This window comes from Cannabis sativa, chromosome 5 (assembly GCF_029168945.1).
Source record: "Cannabis sativa cultivar Pink pepper isolate KNU-18-1 chromosome 5, ASM2916894v1, whole genome shotgun sequence".
NCBI lineage: Eukaryota > Viridiplantae > Streptophyta > Magnoliopsida > Rosales > Cannabaceae > Cannabis > Cannabis sativa.
The window spans coordinates 72423506-72436096 of NC_083605.1; the positions used below are offsets into that span (position 1 = coordinate 72423506).

Sequence of the window (12591 nt, forward strand, 5' to 3'; positions counted from 1 at the left end):
CCAATAAAATTGTGCCACGTGTATACTGTGTACACGTAGACATTCTAACCTGGCACTTAACAGCCAAAAATGGATGGAAATGACTAATTGCTAACGGACTAGTGGTTTAGGTAGTTTTACCACCAAAATTTTAGATTAAGGAATTAGTTGCAAAAACTTATCCACTTTAGGAGGTTTTGCCGCAAATAACCCTTATATTTATGCATAGATCAATATGGGTTTATGATTATGTCATTCTCATCATCCACTATTCACCAAGCCAGTTGTATCCAGCGTGGATCCAAGTGGCTCAGCTGCCCATCTACGTCTCAGGGGTAAAACCGTCCAGAAACAAAAAGTATTTGATGACATCATAATTAATTCCAAAGATTACTATTTATTTAATTATTTTCTATATAAAATGATTCTGTAAATTAAGACAGAAGGAACAGCCGTGAATCTTCAACAACAACCACCCACCATAGCCATACCACAGGTCATTCATCTCTCTTCCATTTCTCCCTCCTTCAATTATAATTATTATTATTATTCTTATTACATTGTCCAATTTAATCTGATTACAGAAATTTGATGTTGAAGATGGGTAAAATCAATATATATAATATAAATATTAAGCTTTGTTTGGGTCTTTTGACTATGGTCTCCGTAAGACTCTGGTTTTCAAAGTTTTCTTTTTTATTTATTTAATTTTGTTATAAAAAACCCAGAATACCCTATTAAGCTTAGAGGGTTCAGATTGAATTTGATTGAGATCTAATCAAAGATGGTCAAAAATGTTTCTTGGATTTTTATGTAATAAGGTTGATTTGAAATGCAGGAATAGCCAGTCTTGTTTGACATTTTATGGATATCAGAACACATTGTGAGGATGAGATTTCAGAGGATGTAACAAGAGCATTGCTCATTGCAATTTCTTACTCTTTACCTGAAAAAAAGGCTTTGGATTTGACCAAATCATCTGATTCATTCAATGCCGTAGAAGGTGTCGCCATGTTTAATGGCGATTTAATCGATTATTATCGGTCTGAACTGATTTCCATTTCCAATTCGGAATCTGGTGATGTTTAAAATCTGAGTACTAAACAGATTGGGATTCCATCAACATTTTCAATTCAGAAATCATAATGTAATATAGACAATTCTTCTTCACTATTATTTGGAGATGTATTATAAATTACTTTAAATTTCTTGTAAAGAAAGCTTTGGAGGAAGTTGAATCTAATTACCATGGTTGAGGATTCAAACACCTTCATCTGTACATATTGTATACATTATATCATACTGTATATATATATATATATATATTGATGAATATTATATTGTAATTGTTGTATATTGTGTGCCTTATATTGGGTTGTTTTGTTGTTCTTAAATAGTTGTACAATTTAGTGTACAAAATTCAGGTGGAGTATAGAGTTTTGAAATTGTGATTTCCTTAAATGCTAAATTGATCTTTAAGATTACACCAAACAAATTTACTTTGAATTATTTGATCAGAAAAGTATTTGTATAAGGACTCAAAAATTATTTAAATAAATACTCTAAATACATCAGAACTTATCTTAATTTTAAGTGACAATTCAGATTATTAGATGATGAGACGATATAAATTATTGCAGGTTAGGATTATGAAAGATAAATGCAAGTCAAAATTGGATCGAATCCAAATAACACGATTATTATTTGAGTTAAATTAGAATTAATGCATGTGATACGAAATCAACAGCTAATTTATATCCAATATATTATTTAAATTATTAATTTATATTTAATCATTATTTATTTTTATAGAAAAATATATAAATTAGAAAGAAAATTGCTTATTGATATAAAAAAATTTTACTCATTGTATTATTAATTTCTGATAAATTATTTTAATTAATCAATATTATCCCTACAAGAAAAATTAATATTATTTAATTGTAACTTCATATATATTTTTGTTTAGTATGTTATTTAAATGAGTAAAAAAATTGATATAATTAAAAATATATATAAAAATTAAATATAAGATACCAACCATGTTAATCGATATGTATTGTAATATAAGGATAGTTTACATACAAACACAACACGAGAACCCAAGTCGGGTTAATATTGAAATTTTTTAATACAAAATATATATGGGTCAGGTTAGGATTAACTAATTAAACATATCAACTTATATAATACGAACATAAATATAATACGGCAATACGAATTGCTACTCCTATATACAAATAGGCTTTAGGGACCCAGACCTGACTTATAAAAACCCTACCATATCAACCAACGGTGATAGGCTATTATCAGGCTTAGCCCTAAGCTAAGACGGGCTAGGCCCATGTCTAGGGCCCATCTAAATTTAGGGCCCAAAACTTTTATATAGTATACTTTTAGGGAAATTTACATGGTATATTAACTTTTGCTATTTTTTTACAAAAATACTGTCAGGCGCTATTGTTTATTTTTTTACTGTGTTTTTTTATAAGTTTCATACTGCAGTATACTGTGTTAAGTTTTCACTGGTGTTCTACTGGTGTTTTTTAGTTGTTCTTCTGTTGTTTTGAGTTATTCTGTTTTGTGTTCTAATGGTGTTTTATAAAAATACAGTATTTTTAAAAACTTTTTCGTGTGATAGTATTTTTGTAAAAATTAACCCAAATTCTAGTATTGTTGTAAGTTTTCTTACTTTTTATGTATTGAAAAAAGTAGTACTTTTGTAAGGCCCACCTAAATTTAGGGCCCAAAACTTTTATATAGTATACTTTTATATATTGAAAAAAATAGTGTTTTTGTAAAAAAATTGTGAAAAGAAACCTAATAATACTCACAATTTACTTTAGAACACAAAGAAAAAAATTCTTGGACCCATTGTTACTCACAATTATGCTACATGAAAATATTACATGGACTTATTAGTAACTTGCTCTAATAATTTCATAGAATTTATAAATATGTAATTATCTAAAAATAAATGGATTTGGAATAACAATTTTGATTCATTTTAGTGAAAATTACATGAAATATGGAATTTCATAACAAAGTTAGAAAAATATGGCATTTTTAGGTTTGCCACTCTTCTATGGCATTTTTTCACATTTAAGATTTTTTATGGTATTTGATATGCCATATTTTTATAAACTTATTATCCAATCACATATTTTATGTTTTTGATTTTAGCTTAATTAGTTTTATTTATTTTTTAATTTATTTTACACTTACATTTTAGAGTTTCTTTTTATTTGAAAAATTTACACCAAATACTACATTTTTTTTTTCAAACATTACATTTTTAATTTGACAAAAACATTTTACTTTTATACTTTTATTAATTTTTTTTTTCTTTTTTACTTATTGAAACTTCAAAAAGTTTTTTTTTTTGTCTTTTTTATATATTTTTTAGTTAATTTTGGCTCTCTTTTTTCTTTTCAACTTTTAAGTCAGTTGCTACTTTTTTTTTTCTTTCTTTCGCTTATCTCTCTCTATTTTTCTTTTTTCTAATTTCTCTTTGTGTCTCTTTTTTTTTTTAAATTTTTTTTCTCAACCTAATTTTTTTCTCTTAATATATATAATAAGTGTACATTTTTATATTTCATTTTTTTTTACAAAAATTAAACTTGTTTTTTTTTTATTTAAACTACTATTTGTTTTTTTTTTGTTAAAAACTAATTATTCCATTAAAAACAAAGTTAGAAAAACCAAATGCTTCATCAACATCATCCTGAAAAAAAAAACAATATAAAAAATCATAATCTAAAAAGAATCCAAACTTTAAAAACTAGTTTCATCAACATTGAAAGAAACTAATAATTTCATTTAAAAAATACAAAAAATAGTTTCATCAATAAGATAATGAAAAAAATTACAATCTAAAGACGATACTAACTTTAAAAACCAGTTTCATCAATATTAAAAGAAACGAATTATTTCATTAAAAGAGGCAAAAAAAAAAGTTTCATCAATAACATAATAAAAAATACACAATGCCTAATAACTAAACTTTTACAAATTAACGATACTAAATTTAAAAACCAAGCCAACATATAAATTTTATATCAATACCTAATAATCAAACTTTTAACTTCATTCTTTATTTTGGCATTTAATTTTTTATTTGCTTGCTCAAAAATTAGAGTTAATTTAAACATACAATATGCAACAAATATAACAAAGAGAATCATAAATTAAAATCAAAGAGAAAAAAAAGAAACAAAATAAATTAAAGAGACAAAAGTGCAATAAAAACCATAAAAGAATAACAAAAAAAAACAGTGGAATGTGAAAAACCAGTTAGTAAAACAACCAAAATAAAAACAAACAAATAAAAACCAGTTTCTTGAAATAAATTAATAAAAAATTGAATAAAACTCAATTATGAACAACAATAAAAAAAAATTAGTTATAAAAACTAGTTACTTCAAAAACCAGCTTATGAAAATAATAAAATAATATGTGTGTCGAAATCGATTAATTAAAATAAAATAAAAATTGTTGTTCAAATATCATACAATAATAATCGGTTTTATACAAACTAAAAAATATATAATAATATCATAAAAATTGAAAGCAACCTCATTACACGTTAAAACTCCGTGGAAACCGCTTCGACATGTGAAACCAGTTTTGACGTTATAAAAAATCATAACAAAATACAAATGTTAATAATAAAGTTAATTGAAACCAGTTTCATCAGACAATCAAATAAAAACATACACACACACAAATATACAAAAAAAAAAAAATATTAATCACAAATATAATCAAAACAACACATAATGCCTACCAATAATTTAATAACAAAATATAAGTGTAAGTTTCCAACCTAGAAACAAAATAATAAAAAAGTAACTTGAAAAAAAATTCTAATAACATAATGAAACTATTTTTTTTATTCTTTTAATGAAATTAACAGTTTCTTTCAATGTTGATGAAACTGATTTTTAAAGTTTATATTATCTTTAGATTATAATTTTTTATATTGTTTTTTCTTCAGGATGATGTTGATGAAATTGGTTTTTTTTTTTCTGCTGCTTTTAATGAAATAATTAGTTTTTAACAAAAAAACAAAGAAAAAAAAGTAGTAGTTTAAATAAAAAAAAAACAAGTTTAATTTCTGTAAAAAAAATAATATCTATAGTTGAGATCATTTTTTATTTATTTTAGTATTTTATTTTTTTAAAAAAGAAAAAATAAATAAAAAGAAACACAAATTTAAAGTTTTTTATGGCATTCCTCAAGACTTTTTCCCATATTTGTAAGTTTTTTAAAAAAACGCCATATTTAGTGTAATTAAATTTTTATGCCATATATATCAAAACTTATCTTTATTTTCCCATATTTTTGTAAATAGCCCTTCATTTTAAGAGATTTTATTCACTATCATAATGGGTTGCATTTGTTCATTTTGTGGCGGTATATTTTTGTCCAATCTTTACGATTTGTTCACACTTTTTTCTTGTTCATATGTTTTAGATATGAATATATCACACCAATTCGTTATGTATGGATGATGAGATTCCATTGATACAGAGTCAATTCCAATAGACTTATTGGAGGGTCCCATTGGCGTGCATCCAGTAGGAATTGAACCTGCGAATTCGCCAATTATGGATTGGGCGCTTTAACATCCATTCTGGCTTCCTTTCTCTATCAACGTCTCAGATTTCTAAATTCTCATACGGCCCCCCTAGAATTCCTTCTAAAGTCTGCTGAATAATTTTTATGGATTGTGTCATTTCACCAATTCGGACTAGATACCGAGTTAACGAATCGCCTTCTTTTTGCCACTGTACTTCCCAATCAAATTCATCGTATGTGTCAAATAATGTGTTGTAATAGTATTGGAGAACTAGATCAAATCCTATAAATATATTCTAGTATTGTACGAGGTTGTAATACATCAAAGTGTAACATGTGAAAAAATGATTTAAATATTGATCTTGAAATGCAGTTGAAATGTCATGGTCTTAGAGTGTTTGACTAATTGACTTTATATATATTTTTAGCTATGGAATCATTAAAATCTGCAAAAGTAGATGCCTATTTGAGAAAGAACAAAACACCAGAAGATGGTCTTACTTAGGTGAAGTGTCTTGATCTCAAAAACCAGGAACATATTAGATTGTTTCAATTAAGATATTCAACTTCTTATTATAATTTAAGATTAAAGCCACTTTGCGTCCTATTTTATTAATTTAAAAAAAAAAACATAATTTAAGATTATAATAAGTTGATTAAGTTGATGTGAGTGTATGTATATGATATTTAAAATTCTTTTTTTTTTTTAATTATATATTATTAAAATGTGGGTAAAATGGATGTAAAGAGTATAAATGTATAATCTATATTGTGTTAACTCAATATATAAACACTTAAATCAAAAAAAACAAAAACAAAAATATTGTGTTAACTCAATAGTTTTCAATTTCCCCTAAATTATAGTAATTTTTTAAAAACTTGTCAAATCTATTGCATTCTATTTATATTTTGATTATAGATCATAGACATACTCCTAGAAAATGATGTGGAAATTGAATTTATTATCCTTAAGTACATAAATATTAGATCACTAATGTATAAGACATTTTTTTATTTTAATATTTTAAAGTAGTTTTTTTTTTAAGAAAAAAAAAATTCACATCACATAGCAACTTAAATCTACATAGAAAATATTGGAGAAATCCAAACCATAAAAATGAAAAAAAAATTAAAAAATAGTATATATAATGATGTCTCAAACCATACCATAATAGAACACCAATATACAAAAGGAGTATATTTACAATAATTGTGAATTTAAAGGGAATTTTGATCACATAAAAAACTTTGAAAGGCAAAGCACTACCAGGTGGCAGGTACTAGTTTAGAAAAAAAAAGAAAAGGTATTTGTCCTATAATGTATAAACTAAGACAACTTTTTAAAAAAATTGGTCTTTTTCATTTTTTCATTTTTACGGAATTTTACATAGAAATTCTTATTGCAACTAGCGCTGCAATCTAAATTGCAACAAAAAATCGTATAGAAATCTCTACTGCAACTAGTGCTGCAACCACTTTAGAAACCCAAACTGTAAATTTGAAAAATAAAAATAAAAAAATAGTAAGTAGAGTAATTTCTCAACAAAATTATATTATAAAATGTGTAAAAATTGTCAATTAAAGAAATCTCCTTTTTTATTTTTTCCAATTGGAACAATAGTTTATTGTATTTCAAAAAAATGGACATCATTCATGATGTTATTATTATTATTATTTATCAAAAGCATCTTCTTCGATAAGTTCTTCCAAAAGCATAATATTGAAAATGATACATATATGAAAGAGGAGAAAGAGTAGTCTCAAAAATGTGACTAGACACAAGTACTGTGTAAATAGGATTAGGCCTCTTAACCTGTCAGTACTATATTAGAGTGGTTTTTTTTTATTTTTGAAATTCAAAAACAATTATTTGAAAATGGAGTTAATAAATTTTGGATTTTGGGTTTTCTCAGCTTTGATGGGTGGTTTTGTTGCATTAAATTTGGTCCTAATAAAGAGAGCTAATGAGTGGTATCACATAAGCATGGTGAGTAGAAGAATACAGTGTTCTCTGCCTCCTGGTGATATGGGTTGGCCTTTCATTGGTAATATGTGCTCTTTTCTCATTGCTTTCAAATTTGGTCACCCTGATTCATTCATCTCCAACTTCATTTCCAGGTCTTTATCTTTCTCTTCCTAACATATATCTTTGTATATGAAACAATATATGTCAAAACATATATAACTTACACTCTAAGATTTATTATTTAAGCTTACTTTAGTTTCACATAACGACTAATTGGCTGAGCTTATAAAAGTTACTTTAAATTTTTTGAAAGATTGTTGATTGAATTTCTAATGAATTTTAGTTTTAACTTTAAAAAGTTCTTTTTACAAGTAAGCTTTAACAACTTCTTGAGAATTAATTCTTGAGATCATAAAAGCAAAAGTAAAAACTTAGTCAGTCAAGTTTATGACCTAACTCAAAAACAATATTTTGTCCAATCAATAATAGAAGTGTTTTTGGATTTCGAAAGCTCAAACATAATTTCTCCAACCAACCATCGCCTATGTATTAAGAAAATTATTGGGCCTAAACAACTTGTTAGGAGAGAATTGTCCTCATTTTAAGTGGATCGAATATATATCATCAGGTAAACAAATCGATATTAGGGACACCAAACGTTGTAAAACTGGATTTGCTCTGATACCGACTTAAGAAATTTATTGGATCTAACTCAACCTAATAAAGTCGACTTGTTAGGAGAAAACTGTCCTCATCTTATAACGTGAATCGAGTATATATCATCAACCAATGTGAGACTAATACTTTGTACTTCTTTAAAAAATATTCCAAGAACTAAACTTAAGTGTATCAATTTAATTTGTTGTCATGTTTGAGCTAGATCTAACTATTTATATGTTCTCTTGTGGTTTTTGCAAGCTTAGATTTGGTAGAACAGGAATTTACAAGGCCTACTTGTTTGGAAGCCCAACAATCATTGTCACAACACCAGAAACATGTAGACCAATCTTGATGGATGATGCACAATTTAAGCAAGGGTGGCCTAAATCAACTTCTCTATTGATGGGGAGGAAATCATTCTTAGGCCTTTCTGAAGAGGAGCACAAGCGTCTTCGCCGCCTGACCGCTGCCCCGATCAGTGGCCAGAAGGCTCTCTTAGTGTACCATGAATTCATGAAAGATGTGATAGTGAGTTCCTTGGATGAATTGTCAAAGGCAGAGAAGCCAGTTGAGTTGTTGACTGAGATTAGGAAGATCACCTTTCAAATAATCATGCATATTTTTTTGAGCTGTGAGAGTAATCCTGGCCCATTGATTGAGACTGTGGAGAAAGAATATGGTAATCTCAATTGTGGACTTAGAGCCATGGCCATCAATCTACCTGGCTTTGCTTATTATAAAGCACTACAGGTCAAATTAATTTGCTTTATTAAATATCACAATTATTGTTTTATTATTGTGTTCTTCTTTAGTTCATAACTGTTGACACATTTCATATACCATGAAATTATGTCTTGTTAAAGTTATTTTGATCTATTTTATAAAATATCGCTTAAAATACAAAAGCCAAAAATAGTATTTTTCTTAAAGAAAAACTGGAATTAACTAGTAATTATTGGAATTTTGTTCTTAGAAAAATTGTAAGTTCAACTTTGTTACATTACTTATTTGGAATTAGTTTAGGAGAACTTGTTTAGAGGAATGTGCTACATATTGTAAAACAAAAAATTCCTTGTATATATGTCCTTTGTAATATTTGGTAGTAAATATTTATATGGTACAGGCTCGAAAGAACTTGGTGAAGATTCTTCAAGGTGTTATAGATGGAAGAAAAGCAAGGAAAGAGAACAATATTATTGTAGAGGATAAAACAGACATGGTTGACTTACTAATGGATGTTGAGGATGAGAATGGCCATAAATTAGAGAATGAGCAAATCATAGATGTGATTCTTATGTACTTAAATGCTGGTCATGAATCTACAGCTCATGCCACTTTGTGGGCAACTCTTTTCTTACATGAAAATCCTCACTATCTCCAAAAAGCTAAGGTTGGAATCTATACATATGGATGCTCATGCACTTACTTAATATGCAACACATATTGGTTTGTTTTGTTTTGTTTTCAAAGTGATTAATGTTAGTTTGGTTGAATTATTTTCAGGCAGAGCAAGAGGAAATTTTGTTAAAAAGAGCAGCAATAGAGGAAGGACTTAGCATCAAAGAAATTAAGAAAATGGAATACCTTTCTAAGGTTACATTAAATTATGTATACTATATGAGTACGAGTAGGGCTAGGGGCCTAGGGCTGGACATCGACTAAGACGTTCTAGGCCAGAGCCCCTCCCAAAAATATATTATTTTAAAAAAATATACAAATTATTTTTTGTAATTTTTAAAAATACTACATATTTTTAAATAAATTCGAATAATATTTTTTTTCTAAGGCTTACCCAATCTTCTGCCGAGAGAGTATGGCTATGGTATTATAAGTACTATTAGCCTTTAATATTAAAACTACAGGAAATTACACTAGAATTTTAAAAGTATTTTACTTAAATATGACAGGTTTAACTTTGCTCATTTTTTTTTATGGTTTTTGGTTTTTTTCTTTTAGCTTTTCTTATGGAATCAGATTGGGATAATTATAAGGCACAATTTTTAGTAAAAATATTATATTTTTATGTTTAAATTTTTTTTTTTTTTATATTTTTACGGGTTTTCATAGAAACAACACGAAAATAATAAGAAAACTATATAAAGTTTTATAAAAATAACATCAAAACAACAACAAAAAATAACATACAGAAAATGAAAAATCAACAATAAATTAACATGAGTACAACATAAAAAGACCGTATTTTCTGTAAATAAAATCAAAAAAATCGTAAAAATATTCAAAATTTCGTGAAACCGTATTTTTTATATTTTTTTAATTGTTTTTATGTATTTATGAAATAACCCAATTAGATTTGCGAGAGAAGTGAAGGTACTGTATTTTAGAAATTACTTTTTTCGTCAACAAACTAGTTTTTTTTTTTTTTTCTTTTTTATAAAAAAGTTGATTTTTATTATATAGAAGTAAAATTAATGTATAAACTTTAACTTTTTTATGGTATTTTTTTTTCATTTACGATGATTTATCTTATTTTTTAAGGTTTTTTTTTTTTTGTTTAAATGTACAATTAAGTTTGCATGAGACATATATCAAAACTTTCTTTTTTTCCCCACATTTTTATAAATATCCCTTAAAAACATTATGCAAAATTTTCAGCTCATTTTCTATACCAACATTATAGCTCTGTTTGTTGAATTAGGTAATTGATGAAACACTACGTGTGGTTAATATCTCATTGTTCACATGTAGAGAGGCAATAACAGATGTTAGCATTGGCGGTAACTAAGTCATTACCATTACTTTAATTTTTCTTTCTCTCTACATATATAGTATCTCAAATTAGTAACAAGTTTCTCTTTTAATTAAGGATACACAATACCAAAAGGGTGGAAAGTTCTGATTTGGTTTAGAGGAATTCATTTAGATCCACAATGTTATCACAATCCAAACGACTTCAATCCTTCAAGATGGAATGTAAGTAACACATATAAAATGTAGATTTTGTAGTGAAATCAAAAGCATGAATATGAATTTTTATAAGGGATAATTACACTATATATTGAAATTTCTAACTTTTTTACTTTTATACTGTGGAGCGAAATTATTTTAAAAAATACTGTGTAAGTTTTACAACTGTGTAATGTGTTAAGTTTTCACTGTTGTTCTACTATTGTTTTTTAGTTGTTCCACTATTGTTTTTAGTTGTTCTGTTTTGTGTTCCACTGTTGTCTTATAAAAATACAGTATTTTTTGAAAAGATTTCCATGTGACAGTATTTTCGTAAAAGTTAACCTAAATTTTAGTATTTTTGTAAGTTTTTCTTTTTATAAAGTGGTGTGAATATATTTGTTTTTATGTAGGAATGTAAACCCAAAAAAGGAAGTTTCATACCATTTGGAACAGGAAGTAGATTGTGCCCAGGAAGTGATTTAACTAAGCTTGAACTTTCAACTTTTCTCCATTATTTTCTTCTCAACTATGAGTTAGTTCCATTTCTCTTTCTTTTTATCAACATTATTATTGATTGATTATAACTTAAATTTGGTAACAATTGACAAATTTGATTTCTTATAGGGTTGAAAGAGTGAACCCAAGTAGTAGCATCAGATACTTACCACACACAAGACCAAAAGACAACTGCCTTGCAAAACTCCACAAGCTACCTCAATTAAAAGACAACAATTGACAAATTTCATTTCTTATAGGCTTAAAAAAAAGATTGGAGCCATTAATAAAAGAAAATTTTGTAAAAAATATGTATATTTTGCAAAAGAATTTGTTTTATAAGCTTAAACTTGGTATGTCTTTAGTCCAAAGTTTTGGGTGGCTAGAAGTAGAACTACAAGAAAAAGAAAAAGGTTTTGGTTTTTCATGTATGTGTAAAATATATTGTAGTGTATAATGTGTGAGACTCGATATTTAAATACATCGATGATAATATGTTATTTTTATAAGGTTTTATAATTTTTTTAAAATTTTGGTCTATTATATAAATTTTTGTTATTTTTATATACCCAAATAAACAAAGTAATTAATATAGAAAATTTTAAATAAGAATGTTATATTGTGATACTGGATATAAAATGTATTATGGGAAATAATTAAAATTTTAATTTCATAATTTATTATTATTACTCATTGAAATTAGAGAAGATACTTAAACTAATTATGATAATAATAGAAATAAAAAATAAATTAAGTAGATTATTGGAGCACATGCCTTGGATGTTAACAATGGCATTGCCATTTGCCAAGGTTGGTATAAATAATAATTTATGATATACAACAGAAATTTGATATTGATGATGACACAACAATTATTAATAATAATATATATGCCAAGTAATGAATGACTACTCTACTCAGCCACGTCTCTCAGCCTTAACTTATCAATATCATAACAAAGATTTTGGTATACTGCACATGACTTAATGAGTTATTACAATCTC

General features: G+C 26.5%; 1 protein-coding gene and 1 long non-coding RNA gene across 2 annotated transcripts; both read left to right on the plus strand.

Annotated features, from left to right (window-relative positions):
* LOC115715795 (uncharacterized) lies at positions 1–1345 on the plus strand. The gene is made up of 2 exons (XR_004011443.2): positions 1–475; positions 818–1345. It is a non-coding gene; the product is annotated as an uncharacterized LOC115715795 (long non-coding RNA).
* A 5796-nt stretch (positions 1346–7141) lies between these two features.
* On the plus strand, positions 7142–12117 carry LOC115715978 (ent-kaurenoic acid oxidase 2). Its single transcript, XM_030644656.2, has 8 exons — positions 7142–7677; positions 8449–8935; positions 9309–9575; positions 9689–9778; positions 10842–10920; positions 11010–11116; positions 11503–11624; positions 11717–12117. Exons 1-8 carry the CDS (start codon positions 7436–7438, stop codon positions 11826–11828), a joined length of 1506 nt encoding a protein of 501 aa, XP_030500516.2. The 5' UTR covers positions 7142–7435; the 3' UTR covers positions 11829–12117.
* Positions 12118–12591: the final 474 nt, after the last annotated feature.